This window comes from Ruditapes philippinarum, unplaced genomic scaffold (genome assembly GCF_026571515.1).
Source record: "Ruditapes philippinarum isolate M1 unplaced genomic scaffold, ASM2657151v2 ctg3833_1_1_1_1, whole genome shotgun sequence".
NCBI lineage: Eukaryota > Metazoa > Mollusca > Bivalvia > Venerida > Veneridae > Ruditapes > Ruditapes philippinarum.
In genome coordinates, this window is record NW_026860559.1 from 60,545 (window position 1) to 79,597 (window position 19,053).

The window sequence follows — 19,053 nt, forward strand, 5'->3', positions numbered from 1 at the left end:
GCAATAGAGCGATTTATCGTTTACCTCCATTGTCCGAAAGACATAGCTTTATCATTTTCCAGGCGTAAAACTTGAACATGCAGGCGATTAAAGTATGCAAAATGGATTATTTAACAATTACTCCCTTAATCGTTAGTAAATCAATTATTTTCTTTTTGCAAATACCTCTAAACAATAACAACAAATACTATAGGTTTAGGTTGTTCTATTTGACAGAATTATTACATTTCAAAAACAATAATTTCTCCAGTCCATTGCAAAACAACATCTGCTTGAATGAGGGTTGTCTCGAATTTCGGCGGAGTCATGACGAAATCAACTGAAAATATCTGAAACTAAGAAAAGACTTTAAAAATAAAACAGAACATAAAAAGTGTGGGTTGGAAGGGAATATGTATGCTTTTTTCATTTTACGAATTGTATTCTATCAAATACAGACCTCGAGTGACGCTTTTACACATATACTCCCTTTTATACAGTAAACGCACGTGAAAATCGTTCAAAATTATACAGGAATGTGCAACAGTGTAAATCGAAAATTATAAATATTTGCTATAGATATAACAGATACCATAAACTGCGTATTGATCGATACGAAAGTAATTTCATTCACTCACTTAATCGTTAGTAAATCAATTATTTTGTATTCTCAAATACTTCTAAACAATAACAACAAACATTATAGGCACGAACTGCACGAAGCGCCGCCCCATGGGTCCTCTCAAATAGGGGTTGCTATTTCCTCTATAGCTGCAAAAAGAAGACTGCCCAGAAGGGCTGACAATATCAGAAGACACAGCTTACGTTTATCAATCTTATTGATAGTTCTTTCCTCTGCTTAACTTATACGCCTTTCACCATCTGAATCAGAAGCAAAGTGAAACAACTCATACTCATTACCTGGACCCACCCAGCTGAGGAAATATCAGCAATACGAATAATGTTATTTCTTCCTTCTATACTTTCTTAGCTTTTGAAGCATCTCTTTTACTAACTGCTCTATTACAAATGTCTAACAGCACTGAAATTTCACAGTTGAAATCAAATTGTTTCTTATTTCCAGCACTGAGAAAGAAATTGAATAATTATATTGTTGTTAAATCTGACCTTTTGCATGACAAAGATTTTGGTCTAAGGCCGCTTAAACGAGAAATAAGACACAAGATTAACGCATATTTTATTAATGGGGAAATATTGCAGAACAATGTTTTATTCTAATGTAGTCAAATGTTTGTGAACAAGAGGGTCATGATGACCCTTATGTCGCTCACCTGATTATAAAGGCTCGAACTGCGATGGAAAAATTAACTTTACAAGTTATGAATGAAAAGCAGATATTGATTCTAATCTTAAACTGATAATTTTCATACAGTTCATATTTTCATCTGAAATATTGTACAATCATTTAAGATAAAAGTCACCGCAAGGCCGAACCTGTAACGCTCAGCTTTTTCCTTTTTTGCTTTGGAAATCACTGATTGCTAAGTAAAGTCAAAATTTGTTATAAAGGTCAATGGTTGCTATGAAAGTCAGTTGTTGAAATGGTAAGTTAACAGTAACTGTTGCTTTTGAAAACAGTGGTTGCTATGGATAGTAAATGGCTGTTATCTATGTCATTAGTTGCTATTGAAATGAAGGGTTGCTAAGTATCAAAATAGAAATGGTGGTTTGTAAAGGTTAATTTAAGGAAAATCAATGATTCTTTGGGTGTGGCCAATATCGACCCTGATTCTATAATTTGAACTTGCCAGAATTCACAAGACAATAGTTCATGCCAATAGTTCATAAGCTTTAGTCTCCGTGTTTTTATAGAAGCTGATTATTTTAATCTTAACTATAAAAATGCATACACGTATGTATTATAAAAAAATCTAAGACCCCAGGGGGCTGGATCAATTGAGACCTCCAGGACTACAATTAGAACAAACCTTAATAAATCCACAAAACAATAGTTCATGCAAATATCTAAGCTTTAGCCTTTAGGATTTTAAGGAATTAGATTATTTTTAAAGTTTAATATGTTAATCAAAAATCCACGACCCCATTTTAATCCAATAGCTATAATTTAACAAACTTGAATGTATTCCACTAGAGTATGTGTCTTGACAAATATCTGAGATTAAAACTTCATTGTATATGCATGCGTCACACTGTCCCGAATTTGGCATCAGATGGACACACGAATAAGGGAATGTTCAAATTCGGATCTGATCGTAATAACATCGTGCCATTCGTGAGGGCATCTTTTGCCAACGTATGATCCCCGGCTGAATATAACAAGCTCCGGCAGCAACTTCGTGAGCAGTTCAAAAATCTTTGGCATGCCAAAAAATTGCCCGAAGACATTGCGAAGGTTCATTTTCCGCGTTAATTTTGCCCTCGTAAGGCCGTCGTGAAGCCATCTTATCAAATCGTGTAGTCTTCGTCTTTTCTTCGTGTGATCATCGGTGCAATATGACATTTTTAGCCTCAAGATGACAATACGAAGTAAACACGAAGATTCCCGATATTCGTAAAAAGGGAACACGACTACGTGAAGTCCCCGCAATACTGTCGTGTCGCCATCGTATTTTGGTACGATGCCATCGATATGGGACCACGATGAGGCCGAAGAAAGCAATTTTTAGTGGCTCAAGCGTTGCATGTTTATCATTGTGAACATATAAACGGCTAGACCATCTTCCTCTTTTTCACAGAGACATCAAAAGCGTCCATTATTTGCAATTAATTTACCATTATTTTCAGTTTATTTCCTGCAGAATTACATGCTTTGATGATGCGTCAACCGAGAAAAAGAAGGCAGCAGCATTGCTACTTTAAAGACACCTTGGAAAACATAATGAGGCTTCAGGCCCACTTTGAGTGGTATGATAAAGTTTATCAATATGATAAACAAGATCAACAAGGAAAGGCAACGTTCAATGAACTCAACCCCCACACAACCAAGCAACAAGAACCAAGTAACACAAAAGGACCCTCACCGGAAAAACGGACAGGGCGCAAGGTAGAGCACGGATAGGCTTATCACTTAAATGATACATAAGACGAAATAATAGTAAACAACAAGGAAATCAAAGAAAACAAATAAATGATTGATTTATTAAATTAATAGAACTAGGGACAAAACGGAAAATACTTACCGTAGACGAGAAAACAACAATGGATGCCGACAAAAGTGTCACCAAAGCAGTAAGAAATAACAAAGACATGCATCTGAGGAACAAAGAATGGCGCCGCCTTGGACCGGTCAGCAGCATAAGCACTGCTGGGGAGTTTAAACCGGTTAACAGTGCACCAACAGTCACTCTTAGCTCACCATGATCCTATAAACGAGACGGTGTAAATAAAATGAATCCCCACCAAGTAAATTTATAACATTTGTTATGGTTTCTAAAGGAAAACAAAGTAAAACACCGAGATGACTATGTAGATACACATAAAGGAATACCCATATGACCATTACAAAAGTACTCAATAATCTGAAGGAAGACAGGGTAACAACAAAAATCACTTACAAGGGCCCGACGAATCAAGGCAGAAGACGAACATTAAGGCAATTCAGTCCCAAAGGGCATTAAACTGTCCATCAAAGCATATCCCACTTGGTCCGTCAGATTTAATCAAAAGAGGAAAGGACCAACTGTTGAAGTGTTGAACACTAAGCATGCGGTATATTTAAAAAAGTGGAGTCAAAACCTCTTTTGGTTAAACGTTTAATAATTTTAGTACAGGCAACAATGACCAAAGATCTTTCGAAGGAAGTTTGTAAATAACATCTCCGTTCAAATCATTTTAATCACTACTGGATTTTTACATAAAATCAAAGTTACGATTGTTAAATTTTGTAAAATATCTACGTAATTTATAAAAGCGGTAGCCCTGTTTGAGTAGCTTTATTTAGCTTGTTAAAATCCTTCACGTTGCTATAAGCTCTAGCGAATCTTATTAACTGTGATACATATACCCCGTCGGATGTTGCATGCGGTAAGTCTCCATCTGAATGTGGATAGTTTACTATACCATAATATTGCGCCACTTTTGTCATAGATTTTTGTGTGAATAGAATTGTTTTGATGTTATGAAGAGACAAAATAAAGTTTAAACGTAGTTTAATAAGCTCCCAATACTATCTGCAACTGAAATTTGCCGCGGTTGGCCGTGGTTTGTATACCACCCGGAGGTGAAGGTCACTTGACTCCTTCGTAACCACATACGAAGGCATCGTACTCAAAATACGACGTCAAGTACCTATCTTGTGACGTTCGCGTGTCCTGCTCGTACGTTCGCATGTCCTGCTGGTAAACTACTTTGTACAAAACTGCATCTTTGAGGTGACTTCGTGTATGTATCGGATGCAATCGTGTGACCTTCGGTAGGAATCGTGTGTGGCTCGGATGCGATCGCGTGACCTTATGTAGGAATCGTACTTGCTCCGGCTGTTGAGAGACTGTCGACCAATTTCGGGGCTATCTTCGCACGAAATTAAAAATTTCATATTCGTATGCCCATCTGGTGTCAATTTCGGGACAGTGTGACGCCTGCAATAAGGAAATAATATCTAAATTGTTACCCATATACATGTACATCAAAGGAAGATCTAAGACCTTCCCCCACCTGTTCGACAAACATTGACCAAAGGACTTTAATCTAAACATACATGGTAAAGGCAAACTAGACAATGTTTAATGCAAAATACCGTAGCTTAAGTATTGATTGATTTAAAAAAGATGACTTTTAATTATAAGAAAAAAAGTATGCCCCCACCAGGTTGAGTCAGTTTAGACCCTAGGGCTACTATATATTTTAAAGGAAACTTGTTGACAGGTCAGCATTTAATGTTATTAAAGGAGACACTTAATTAATTTATAAAGAGTCTGGCAATTAATTTTAGCAAAACAATAAAATCTAACGAGAATAATATTTCAAAAAATAAGACAAACAAATCTTATTTTTTTAATAAATAAATTGTATAGTAGATTATAGAGGGTTAATTATTAACCTGTGTTCACCTATGTATACATAGCCTATGTTTAAAAAGTACTTTATTTTGATTAAAAAATATCGGTTTTGGGAATAAAATAATTCATGGTAAATATTAATTAATAAGTTGATTTATCAAAATAAATTTTCAAGTAAAGGCTAATATATTAAGAGTATAGTTCATTGTGGATAATCTATATATCAGTTCTTACATATATATGCGTGTATAAAAAAATCAATTATGCAATATAAACTCACTCACCTGTTAATTTTTTCCATATTCCATATCTTAATCCAACTTTTATATCCATTTAATTCCTTAAAACTTCCTTGAATTATTTCTATTTACTAAAAGCTTTTATTTTAAAACAATTGTCACTTAATTTATTAATTGAAAACGGAAGTACATGAATGTCCTAATAAAACTGCAAAAAAATTGAAGAGTCGCCATTTAACTTCTAAGTGTCCATCCTGTATTTAAATTGTTTAAATTATTTAAAATTATTGAAGTCATTTCTTCAGTTTATTTTACAATGTTTTTCCTTTGTTTATTCTTTACTTGGTTTTATTGTTTTGAACACAATCTCCCGCATGTAGTCGACGTCGTGTATCACATGAAAAGTTTGTGATCTCCGAACATTTTTTCTAACACGGTCATATTCTGTCCTCCGTTTAATGTCTGTCATCGCTACTGTAACTGACTGCGGCAGATTTTCAAGCACGGTAATAAAGTTCTGTAATCTTAGTGCAGACATTTTTATCCCCTTCAACTTCACACGTTCAATATTCAACATGTCACGTGACAGTATCAATGAACTTTTATCTAGATTGATGTCGCACAACATAACATTAACTAATGACGGTGTTGATATATTTAATTGTAGCCTCCCAGGTAACTCCTGGAAGTATAACTTTGAAAGAGTTGAATATGGAGACAAGTCCAAGTTCATCAATCTCTTACAATCATGGCCGCCATGTTCTTTACAGTATAACCCCGACAATGTTAACTCTTTGATTGATTTTTGACCGGAGATAAAATTGTAAAATGTTTCCAGTAATTTGTGAGATAACGTGAACCATTCAATATATAAATATTGTAAGTTTTGTAATCGCGCCAAATTTTCACTCAGATTTTCTTCATCATTTGTCCATGTACCCCGGAACAAAGTAACGCACTGTAAACTGGGAAACATTATCCGGTTTATCTCAGACTCCTTCCAGCTGTCGCCCGTAAAATAAAGTTTCTGTATATGACTGAAATCTGTGAGAGAGAATAAATCTATAATTTCACGTAAACTGCTGGAAGTATCGTAGATGTTTAAATGAAGTGATTTTATATTGGTTTTATTTTCTTTTAACAAACATTGTAACTGCTTACTGTGCACGGTTTGGTTTTCAATGAAGAAATCTTGTAAATATAAATGAATTTTTTCGCTTTCAGGCATTTTTTGTAAAATCGACACGAACATTTTCTGTATGTAAAACAATTGTATGTATATGAAATCGTTATACATCTTAATTCTATAGTCACGTGTATTAAAGTACATGTTATCGCAATCTCTCCAAGTTCCATAGTCGCGTATTTCCTTGACTCCATTTCTATAGTCGCGTACTCCCTTGACATCATTTATCACAGACATCAAATCATTTGATATTGCACACATCCGGTCAGAATTCATTTCAATTATAAATTCATACATTTTTGACATGCCCAGAATGTCTTGAATATTTCTACATTTTTCTAGAACAATTTTCTGAGCGTCAATGTGAAAACTTATAAATATGGCTGCGAAGAATTCCTGAACTGTTTTGTGGGAAAACGATACTTTACTATACTTTTTTCTTGATGTTGTAGATGTACTTTCTGACAACATTCCTGAGTGAAGGGTAAATTTTGTCTCGTCTAGTGTGAGGTGTTTTCTAGCAACTGATCCATCAAATATTAGAGTGTTTTTCTCTTATTTCACTAAAATACAGAATAAATAAGCTAATTTCCCTAAATGCATCAGAAGTGGATAGTATTTCGTACAGTTATCATATTCAGCAAAGCATTCTGGGATGTCACTGGAAGAAAGTTCATGGGATTGTTGAAGCTCCCCATGGATCTTAATCGTTCTCGATAAAAGAAGCTCGACTATATTTATATAGATATCACAGTTTGAACTCTCTATTTGAACACCGTCACACCATAAACAGGTTATATATATTAAAAGCAGAGGTACAAAAGCAAGCTCAGCGTTGTGTCTCCAACTAATTGTTTTTATGAACTGTGTTACTTCAATTTGTAAGGCATCCTTATTCCGAGAAGACTTCCATCTTTGTAATATCCTTTCTGTAAGTGTAAATGCTGAATCGTAACTTAGTTTTGTAAGTTCTACTTTTTTTCCTAATTGACACGAATCTAGACCCAAAACACCTAATTTCCACGGTCGTGTGGTAGTCAGTACTGTACACTTTTCTCGGTCATTCCTGTGGGGTATCGATTTCGGTGATCTGTAACATTTCTTGTCACTTTTCTCCTCGGGATGAGTCCATTCGTCCAGTCCATCAAGTATAACGACGCATTTCTCATTATTCAAAATTTCAAGAAGGGCATCTTTGGAAAGCGTTTCTTTCAGACCCAAATTTGAAACAATCTTTTCAAATATGAGCTCGTCTATAGAGCATAAATCGTCTGCATCTCGCAATAAGACAAGAAATAAGAAATCAAATTCATGCATACATTCTATATCATTTTTTAACAATGATTTATTCATGTCTTCGTCATGGCAATGAGCTTGACACCACACGTTAGCCAAATATTTAGAAAATGCAGTTTTTCCGATTCCAGCATCAGCGAGTACATATATTTCTAGATTTTGCTTATTTTCAGTTTTAAAAATCTCCGACAATGATTTAACTGGTAATCTGTCCTCACTTTTCGTCGTTGTTGAGTCTATTGAGCTCAGGTCCGGTCTGACATAGAAAGAAACCAGCGGAGTGTCTTTCTCTTCAAAAAGAGGCGACAGGAAAACTTTACTGTGTCTTGTTTTGTAAAATGTTATCAAACCATCTTTCAGCTCTGAAAAATATAAAAAAAAAAAACATTTTGTTACTCAAAAATTAGATCTATTTAAAGAAAAGATGATGTATGAAAACTGTATAAATATTTCACATCAAATACAAATTAACTGTTAGTATAAAGCTTTGTTTCAATGTTATTATTGGAGTGACCAAGTGATAATCGTCACAGTGAATAAAATGAAAATTTACTGGTGAAATAAATAACACGAATTCGAACCGTATTTCAATTTAACAATATTGACTTTATTAATAATGTATTAAGTGTTTTTGTTAAATATAACATAAATTGAAACAAGAGGGCCATGATGGCCCTAAGTTGCTCACCAGAAACAACTGCCTTACAGAGTTCGAAATTATCCTTTGTCAATATTTTCTAATATTTAATTTGAGCAAAGTATATGTTTAAAGAATAATTTGAAAAAAATGCCATGACCTGGAGCATTTGAGTTTTAGCAAAAAAAAACTACCTAATAATGCTACAAAGTGTGGTGATCATCTATCAATTATTTCAGTAGGAAATGTTCAAAGGTTTTTAGATTTTTGGCTTTAGTGGCCCCTAAAAGGAGCCAATCAAATTAATATGAGCAAACTTGATAACAGACTACCCAAGAATGCAACAGACAAAGTTTGGTGATCATCTATCAATTAGTTCTGTAGAAATAGATGTTTAAAGGTATACTTATTTTTAGCTTAAGCGGCCCCTAAAAAGGGCCAATCACATTAATATGAGCAAAGTTGACAAAGTTTAGTGATCATCCATCAATTCTTCTGTAGAAGAAGACATTTAAAGGTTTTTCTATATTTAGCCCTAGAGATCCCTAAAATGGCCAATCAAATTAATATGATAAACTTTGATAAAAGACTACCAGACTACAAGAATGCTACAGACAAAAGTTGGTGATCATCCATCAATTAGTTCTCTAGATATAGATGTTTAAAGATATTTCTTTGTTTAGCTTTAACGGCCCCTAAAAGGGCCTATCAAGTTAAAATGAGCAAACTTGATAAAAGACTACCCAAGAATGGTGATCATCCATCCATCAGTTCTGTAGAAGAGATGTCTAAAGGTTTTTCTTTTTTTAGCCCTAGAGACCCCTAAAAGGGGCAAATCAAACTAATATGAACAAATTTGATAAAAGACTACCACAGTATGCTACAGACAAAGTTTAGTGATCATCCATCAATTAGTTCTCTAGATATAGATATTTAAATGTATTTATATTTTTAACTATAGCGGCCCCTAAAAGGGGCCAATCAAATAAATTCAGCAAACTTAATAAAGGACTACCAAGGAATGCTACAGGCAATGATTGGTGATCATCCATCCATTAGTTCTGTATAAGAAGATGTCTAAATGATTTTCTATTTAGCCCCAGAGACACCTAAAAGGGGCCAATCAAATTTATATGAGCAAATTTGATAAAAGACTACACAAGAATGCTACAGACAAAAGTTTGGTGGTCATCCATTAATAAGTTCTCTAGATATAGATGTTTAAAGGTTTTTCTATTTTTAGCTTTAGTTGCGCCTAAAAGGGCCAATCAAATTAACATGAACAAACGTGATAAAAGACTACCCAAGAATGCTACAGACAAAGTTTGGTGGTCATCCATTAATAAGTTCTCTAGATATAGATGTTTAAAGGTATTTCTATATTTAGCTTTAGTGGCCCCTTAAAGGGGCCAATCAAATCAATATGAGCTAACTTAATAAAAGACTACCCAAAAATGCTACAGACAAAGTTTGGTGATTATCCATTCATTAGTTCTGTAGAAGAAGACATTTAAAGGTTTTTTTTTTCTATTTTTAGCCTTGGTGACCCCTAAAAGCGGCCAATCAAATTAATATAAGCAAATTTGATACAAGACTACCCAAAAATGCTACAGACAAAGTTTGGTGATTATCCATCCCTTAAAGGGGCCAATTTAAATGACATGAGCAAATTCTAGTGCGACTGTCACAAGGATGCTACAGACCAAATTTTAAGTTAATCTGCCCAGCAGTTTCAGAGAAGAAAACGATTGTTGACGCATGACGACGGACGCCGGAGTATCCCCCTTTGATACTAATAGCTCACCATGAGCCTTCGGCTCTGGTGAGCTAAAATAGTCAAGACATGTTTCATTTCGTTAAAAGCACAAAAATGAAGAAAGCATTATTAAGCTTAACAAATCTTGAAAAAGTGTGATCCCTCGTAAGCATAAATCACAACAAAATTACATGATAATTGCTGACTCGGTTTTATTGAGTCTGAACACTGAGGATAATGAAAAAAGGGAACATCTCTCACGCCCCCTGGCACCAGCTTGACCGGTGCTTAGTTTTGATAATGCCAAAGTATCCTATTTACCTTTGTATTTTTCGTTTATATAATTAAGCTGTAATGACCAAGATATTGCTGTTCATATGCATAAAAAGGGAAAGAACTTAAAGCTCGGAAGACTTTTTTGTCATTTAAGGAAATAGAACAATAGCATTTATTGCACTTACCACTATATTAATAACATATGGTTTTGTGGGTAACAATAAAAATATCACCCCTCGTGAAAATACTGTTACTCTGTGCTGAAAGTAGTTTCCTCTGGATGATATTTACTTTTACTCACAAGCTCATGTGTTTTTTATTTTATAACCAAAAACAAATCATTTGAAAATTTCAACTAAATCGACATGCTACAAAATTAAACCAAGAGTAACAATAACCCAACTGTCCTTTCCTTGCAAGTTGAAAAACACGTGACAAAATTTAAAATTTATTAGTCACATGGCACATAAGAATAACTCCAATTGACATATGGGAATCTAACATTAAAACAAGGGAAACATTGTCGCAAAATACGCACGTCACAAAAGATTTTGACAGAGATGTTGGCATTATAGATATGCATATAGGAGATATCTTCAAGAAAGTATCTGGATATTTTATCATCTCTAGTGACATTGACCTTGCAAATATTAACATAAATTACATTTTTTACACTTGTAGTCTTGATAGTTATTATTTTTGTTACAATCCACCAACAAATGATGAATAAATGGTCACTGTTAATAAAATTTGACCTCTATATGTGACCTTGACTTTGGTAGCAGGGACCTTTTTTTTGGAATTTGTTAATTTTTCGGATTTCCTTTTCATTCTGCTGCCTCCGCTACAGTTACTGTAATATTTTGATAAACTCCATCTAGCCCTTTAGTCATATAATGGGGGGAAAGATAAATATAGAGTTTATTTAGTTAAAACACATTTTAATTTGAAAAAATCTCGGTATCTGTTCCGTTGACATGGAAAATACTATTATGAAAGGAGAATCTGAGATACTTTCTCGGGAAGCAAAGGTTGTGCAACGGCCACCACACTTACGAGAAATGTACAAAACCTCTTGTGGGGATCTTGATGAAGGTCAACAAATTCAGTAAGCGCAATTGCTGAATGAGTTTAGAGATGTCTCAGCAAGGGTGAACTTGACCTTAGTGACTTCACTGATGAGGAACATGCCATAGATACCGAGGAGACAAAGCCTGTGAAGCAAGGTATGAGGCAAAAGCCAGCGTGCTTTGCATGGGAAGAAGAGGCCCAGCCTCAGGAAATGCTTAAGGCTGAAGGTAAAAGAGGCAACATCCGATTGGGAGTCTGATCAAGTTTTGATTCGAAAACATGACGGCTCTGTTCGTTATTGCATAGACTATATGAGGTTGAATACGATTACAGACAACAATGGCATGCACCAGGAACGCAAGCCAAATGATTTGTTTCGCAAGTGCTGTCCGCATGTATAATTTTCTATATGATTTCGTTTTGTGCACAACGTGATGTTATCGGGCCTACATAGAAATGTGCAGAGCCGGAACACCTATATCAGACTCGGCGAGCCCTTGTTTAATATAGTTTTGGAAGCTGTGTACTCGTCTTATAGAACTCAGTATTGTACGCAACAATGTATAATAGCCTCATAATATTTCACAACTCGAAAATTAATAAAGATGGACAAGAATTGACACCTTACATATGTTGCGAGTGCTATCGGGCATGTTTTGTTTTTTAATGATAAAACCAGTTACACTTAGAAATTTTTAAACGATGCCAAAGGGCCTAGACTTTCAAGAAAATCTTTATTTCGGATAGATATTGTGAAATGTATTAAAATTTAGCCAAATATTAACATATATCTACTATACGAATCTCTGGTTTTATCAATGTTTCTTGCTGTTTTTGTTGATTATAATGCAAAATTAATGATCATCTCTGGACAAAAGGGCAGATGAAAAGGTTGATATTTCCAAAAAAGAAGCAACACCCTTATCCCTTAACTTTATCGTTCTTTTTAAAATGTTATGTGTTTAGGATATACTTTGTTATGGAAAGTATTCTTCGTATTGAAACATCCAAAGTTTGTTTTACATACCCCTTTTTTTATATAAAAATACATAAATATTGTCTTACTGTCAATCTGTCATTAATATTTATAGGAAAACATCAATATCTACTCATCAATCGTGCTTGATACAGATGTAAATCAATATTTACTCACCATTCATGCTTTATATAGAAGAACATCACTATTTTTTAACCCTTCTTGCTTGAAAAAGAAGAGCAATAATATTTATTTATCGTTGTTGCTTGCATGATATTCCAGAGGTGATTCAAATTTATGTGAACACTTTTGAAACCAATGTTTCTGCACGTTTTTTTTTTCACGAGCTTTTTCGTGCAAATTGTTTTTACATGTATATTACCGTGTTATCTATGATACATGTCGGTTTTGTTACACAATTCAAAATGACAAGACGCAGAATTAGTGATTTAGTTGAAGGCATCGTGTTAGGCCTTTTGAGGCAAAAAATGTCGTACAGAAAAATAGTGATAGAACTGAAATAAATGGGAAATACTGTTCCCATAGGGGTGATTAATCGTTTTCAACATTCCAACAGTTTTATTTAATGTAACATTCGCAATAACGTAAACATTGGCCCTTAATAAAAACAACGTACTGCTGCTACATATGATGTTATCCGAAAGATACGCAAAATGATAAGATCGGTGAATTCACCAACCCAAAGACAGATGGCAACAAATTAGAGGTATCTCAGTCAACAGTAAATCATATCATTTCTAACATAATACGTCTGAAACTAAAGAAAAATACACTGTTCATAAGCTTAATAAGAAGCAAATTCAGAAGAGACGTACTTGTTCTTGGCGTCTGTACCTCCGCTTTAATAGTGGAAAACGGAAAAACTTGGTTACTACGGACGAGGTAATGTTCTACAATGTATATTAGTGGTAGCTATGGTCGAAGGCGTGTTTGCTATGTTAGAGAATACAAGACAGACAGACAATCGGGATTCGTTTGCACCAGGGTTTTTTGGTATGGGATGGAGATAGTTTCTACGGCAAGACGTCCTAGAAAATTATAATTAAAGGTGTTAAAGTTAATGCAGACTACTATGTAAAAATGTGTAAGAACCATTTATGAAAAATGACGTTCCGCGTCCGTTTCCTGGTCGTGAAAAGTAAAAATGATTTTTCATCAGGACAGTGCTTCGAGCCATATAGCTGCCCAGACGAAAGAGTTTTTCAAAGAACGTAAGGTCAAGTACGTAAAACCAGAGGAATGGATGCCAAAGAGTTTCGGCATGGCCGAGTGGTTAACGCTTCGGACTAGTAATCTTATTTCGCTATCTGCATGGGTTCAAACCCTGACAGGGGCAAGTCGTTGTTTCCTTTAGCAAGAAACTGTACACTCATTGCTCAGTAATGGTTGGATCCAGGAACTGATTCGAAAGTGTGTTTATAAGGTAATAGCTTCCTACACATTCGAACTAAAAAAAATCTGTATAAACTAAAGAGTCCTGATGCAGCACCCGTGGACTTTGGAATCTGCGGCATCCTTAAACGACGATTACAAAAACGAAAACATATACAATTTGATTGGATTTAAAAAGGCGTTGAAGCAGGAATGGCAGAAACTGGGCAATCGATCACAAATAAGACACTTGCAAGCTGGCCGAGGCGATGTAGAATTATCTACTATGCCCATGGTTCACAAATTGAACATTTTTTGCAATGAAATGAAAATTATGGAATAATTAGATCAAATTGAAAACTGTTCACACAAATATAAATCACCCCTCGTAGAAGAACATCAGCATTTACTAACCTTCTTGCTTGATATAGAAGGGCATCTATATTTATTTACCCTTCTAGTTTGATAAAGAAGGACATCTACATTTCTTTACCCTTCTTGTTTCATATAGAAGGACATCTATATTTTATTTATCCTTCTTCATGATATAGAAGGTCATCTACATTTATGTATCCTTCTTGCTTGATATAGGACATCTTCATTTATTTATCCTTCTTGCTTGATATAGAAGGACATTATATTTATTTATCCTTCTTGTTTTATAAAGAAAGACATCTACATTTATTTACCCTTCTTTTCTATATAGAAGGACATCTACATTTATTTACTGTTCTTTTTTGATATAGAAGGACATCTATATTTATTTATCCTTCTTATTTGATAGAGAATGACATCTACATTCATTCACCCTTCTTGTCTGATATGGGAGGACATCAATTTTTTCTTACATTTCTTGCTTGATATAGAGTAGCAGCGTTATTAACTTACCGTTCTTGCTTGATATAGAAGTACATCAATATTTACTAACACTTCTTGGATGATTTATAAATTCGTCAATATTTATTTACACTTATTGTTTGATATAGAAGTGCAGCTATATGTACATACCTTTCTTGCGTTTTTTATATTTTTCCTCCTCCGTCTGCATAGAAGAGACACCTGTGTTATCAAACAGATAAAAAGTTCAGGGGGTATGTTTGATATTTTTTAAAAAAAATTTAAATTTTTTTGTGGATGAAATAATTTTAAAAAGGTTTAACAATGAACAGCGTTCTACAGTTAGATACAAGACATTGGAAGCTTTTTATAATGATTAATGAAAGCTGACTTTCACTATGATTGAATAAATATGATGTTTCTATCTCTAGAATTTTTAAGCAATTTGTAATACGCGATAGTGGTGGACAAACACGTTAACAAACCTTTATAATGTATTGAAGAGAGATAGTTTGTAAATCAATACTATTTGATTATATGTAAGGTTGATGTCATATATAATGTAACCGGTAGCTTTTAAAATTGCACTATTCCGCATTACTAAAAAGTTTATAGAGAGACATAATCAAGTTGTGTGTAATTTGCGATTCTCCTTTTCTAATTTCCTCATTAGTTCATCGACATATTGTCATATGGCTCTCTTTTGAATAGTATGATATTTTATTTCACCACATATGTCATATATTCCAACATGTACTCATTGTTCTGCTTAGAATTATCCTACATCATTTTAATGTCGTTCAATAAATTTTCATTCTGATAAACGAACAAAAATATCAAAAACAGACCTTCATTTAGTCGTCTGTAGATCAACTCTTGCTTATTCTCCACTTCAGTAACCCTTTCTTTTACATCTGTCATTTCTTCTTTCAGTCGATCAACATCAGCTTCATAGTCCTTCCACTTTTTAATTTCTTCTTGTACCCTTTTCTCTTCGTCTGGATCTAGAGGGCAATCTTTAAAGTCGGCAATATTTTGCTGAATATTCAGAGGTGGAGAACTTAGTCGAACCAGTATCTGAAAAGAGAATTTAACGCGAAATATATAAACTAGAATTTCGTTTATGTATGCATTATCAAATTCGATGAGTTTGTTGATTTATTCATTGCTAGAATTTAATCATAAAATGAATCAGAACATAAATAATAAAGAATAATAAATAAACACATTGTCCATGTATACTATCTAGCTGATTTTAAAGGCAGACAATTTTTACAGGCACATCATATTAACGAACAAGTAACGAAAGTTAATTGTTAATATGTTTCTTATGTAAGGAATACAGTCAACTTATAACTGATACACAATGTAAAGTATACAGGCGTAATTTCAGATGAAAGAAATGAAAAAACTGAACATTTAGTTGTAGGTTGAGTAAATGCCACTTCCCGAGAGAATCAAAAATTAAAATAAAGTATTTATAGAACTCCATGACTTCAGAATGAGCTTACATTTATTAACTAACCTCTATAAATAATATAAATATTTCACAGCCATTATGAAATGCCTTTATAAGACGTTTAATTAGCGTGGAAAAATCAGAGACGAAACTCACCAAAAATAGGTCAGAATAGGCAAAACAATTCCTTATTGCGTTAGTCACGCAGTAGAAAAATGATTATAATAAAATAAGAATACTGTTAAATCAGTCAATAATTTCATATCACTCAATTATTTCTTGAATTGAGAATATTTTTACTTTTTTTAAATCTTAGTACAATTTTCTCAAAGTCGATTGGACTCATGTGGGGGCATGCAGCTTTAAGAACCTACAACCCTAGAAATATGCTCATCTTTGGATTCAATACTTTTATTGCAAAAATTGGTTGGTTTCTAGGAAATTCGTACTGAAAATATCTAAAATGAATAAGAGAGTTCACAAACAATGTTTTGGATGCAGCATATTCTATAACTAGTCAATTTAGTATGGTTATTTTTTATGAACAACTACCACTTTTGAGATTACCTGCTCGATGTCATTCCGCCAAGTTGCAAAGTCATTTGCTTGTATTGCAGTTGTTTCTGCTATATGGCTTATCTGAAATAATAATTATAAGTATCAGCGTTTAAGTGAAAATAACTCGCCAAATCGTGTGTTTAGAAGGCATTGATAGTTTTGAACATTTCTTTTCAAAGCTTTGACATTTAAAACTTGTGAAAAAAACATGAACGCATAGAAATAACATTGAAAATAATGCAGTGTTTTCGTATGGACATAAAGTATGGCTAATACTTTTAGTGCAATGCAAGCCATATAAATTATAAATATTCATCATGAGAGTACAACACGTGGAAAGTAGAATGAATCAGTAAAAATAACAAATGACAGAAAAATGCAAATGAAAGCTGATTTTCCTTTGAATGCATTCCTAGTCTATCAAAAACAGTTTTTAAAACAATACACGTTTGGCCTGATGAGATATATTTAGAGCCTTTTAAAGATTCGACTTTTATCCCAGAAAAAATTATGTCATTCTCTGCTATCATATAATAACGTCTTAATTATGGCGTACTTACTTCATTTCGGTAAGCTTTTAACCGACATATATCTGCCTCAACTGATTTATCGGTAAATAAAGGTGTTGCGTTCCAGTCGAATTTCTTATTCAATCCAAACAATTTCAGGCTCCTTAAAAGACATATGATAAGCGTGATGTCCATATCTGACGTAGTTGGGACTGGACCACTCGTTGGAAACAATATGTCATATTGTACCTGTGTTATGATCCGGCTGCTTTTCAAACTGTAAATTAATTTCTTTTCGTTATTCAAACATGCACTTAATGTTATGCCTTGTGCAGTTAGGGTCTGGTCAATTTTATTTCTTAAAGCAAGCAGGCCTCCATCTATAATGAGAATTTGTATACGAAATAGATTGGCACGGTTTTCTAGCTTCTGTGCCATTTTCGTTCCTTCCTTATGTCAAATCTTTGTTACAGAATCATCTGTTGATAAATAAAAAAAAATATATTTTGGAATATTGGAGAATTGATTCATAAAAATACCAAAGAGTACAGTTAATTCAAAATTATTTTTGGTCTTACTTTAAACATAATTAATGTTAGATCGTTTGTTGAAAACAATATAAAGATATTCAGATCAAATAATAGTGGTTATTTGGACGATGTTAGAGGATGAATGTTTGGATGATGTTATAATTGTATGGTGGATATTTAGATGATGTTAGATGGTGAATATTTTTGATGATATAAGATGGACGATTCATTTTGATGATGCAAGATGGTAAATAATTAGGTGATGAAAGATGGTGGATATTTTTATTATGCTACTTTAGGGATATTTTGATGATGTAAATGGTTGATATTTGTATAAGGTTAGAGTTTAGATATTAAGATAATATGAGAAAATGGATATTTGGATTTTATTAAATGGTGGATATTTGGATGATGTTGGATGGTGAATATTAAGATTATGTTTGATGATGGATATTTACATGTTGTAAATGGTGGATATTTGGATTATGTTAAATGGTGGATATTTAGATGATTTAAATATGGATATTTAGATGATTTAAATGTTTGATATTTAGATAAGGTTAAATAGTGAATATTTAGATTGTTTTAATAGGTGGTCGATAGTTAAATGATGGTAATGGTGGATATTTTAATTATTTTAATAGTGGATATTGTGATAAGATGAAATGGTGGATATTTGGATGATGTAAATGATGTCCTATTGGACGATGTTAGATTATGGATAGCTAAATGCTGTTAATGGTGAAAATTTAGATGATGTAAACGATTGATATTTGGATAAGGTGGGATAGTGGATATTTAAATGTAGTAAAATGGTGGATTTCTGTATGATGTTAGATGTTGGATATTGAATTAGGTTTGATGGTGGGTTTCTATATGATGTTGGATAATGTAAAATGATGAATATCTATATGATGTTAGATATTGCATATTTCTATTATGCAAGTATTGGATACCTTGATGATGTAAATGGTGGTATTTTGATGATGTTAGATGATGGATACTTGAATGTTGAAAGATGGTGGATATTTGGATCATGTTAGATAATGGATATTTGGATAATGTAAAATGATTATTATCTAGATGAATTGTTGGATGATGAATACTTGGATGCTGTAAGCTGATGAATAGTTAGATATGGATATTAAGATGATGTGAATGATTGATATTTAGATGAAATTAGATGATGGGTATTTAGATGACGTAAGATGATGGATATTTAGATGATGTAAATTATGAATATTCATATGATGTTAGATTAAGGATATTTAAAAGATGTTAGTCAATGGATATTTTGATTGTGTAAGAGGTAGATATTTGGATAGTGTTAGATGATGAATATGTTGATGATGTACATGATGTATATCTGGACG

At 33.4% G+C, this 19,053-nt stretch overlaps 2 protein-coding genes across 2 annotated transcripts in view; both read right to left on the reverse strand.

The window, feature by feature from the left end:
- Positions 1-1,452: 1,452 nt before the first annotated feature.
- LOC132760616 (uncharacterized) lies at positions 1,453-6,945 on the reverse strand. Its single transcript, XM_060752626.1, has 2 exons — positions 5,243-6,945; positions 1,453-4,538 (listed from the first exon to the last, which is right to left on the reverse strand). Exon 1 carries the CDS (start codon positions 6,852-6,854, stop codon positions 5,529-5,531), a length of 1,326 nt encoding a protein of 441 aa, XP_060608609.1. The 5' UTR covers positions 6,855-6,945; the 3' UTR covers positions 1,453-4,538; positions 5,243-5,528.
- Positions 6,939-19,053, reverse strand: part of LOC132760615 (uncharacterized) — a 72,681-nt gene continuing 60,566 nt past the window's right edge. Inside the window, exons 2-6 of the mRNA XM_060752625.1 lie at positions 17,202-17,629; positions 16,651-16,722; positions 15,473-15,701; positions 14,796-14,846; positions 6,939-8,041 (exon numbers count right to left, since the gene is read on the reverse strand). Coding sequence (XP_060608608.1) covers positions 6,939-8,041; positions 14,796-14,846; positions 15,473-15,701; positions 16,651-16,722; positions 17,202-17,588 — 1,842 coding nt within the window. The 5' untranslated portion in view covers positions 17,589-17,629. The remainder of the gene's footprint in view (positions 8,042-14,795; positions 14,847-15,472; positions 15,702-16,650; positions 16,723-17,201; positions 17,630-19,053) is intronic.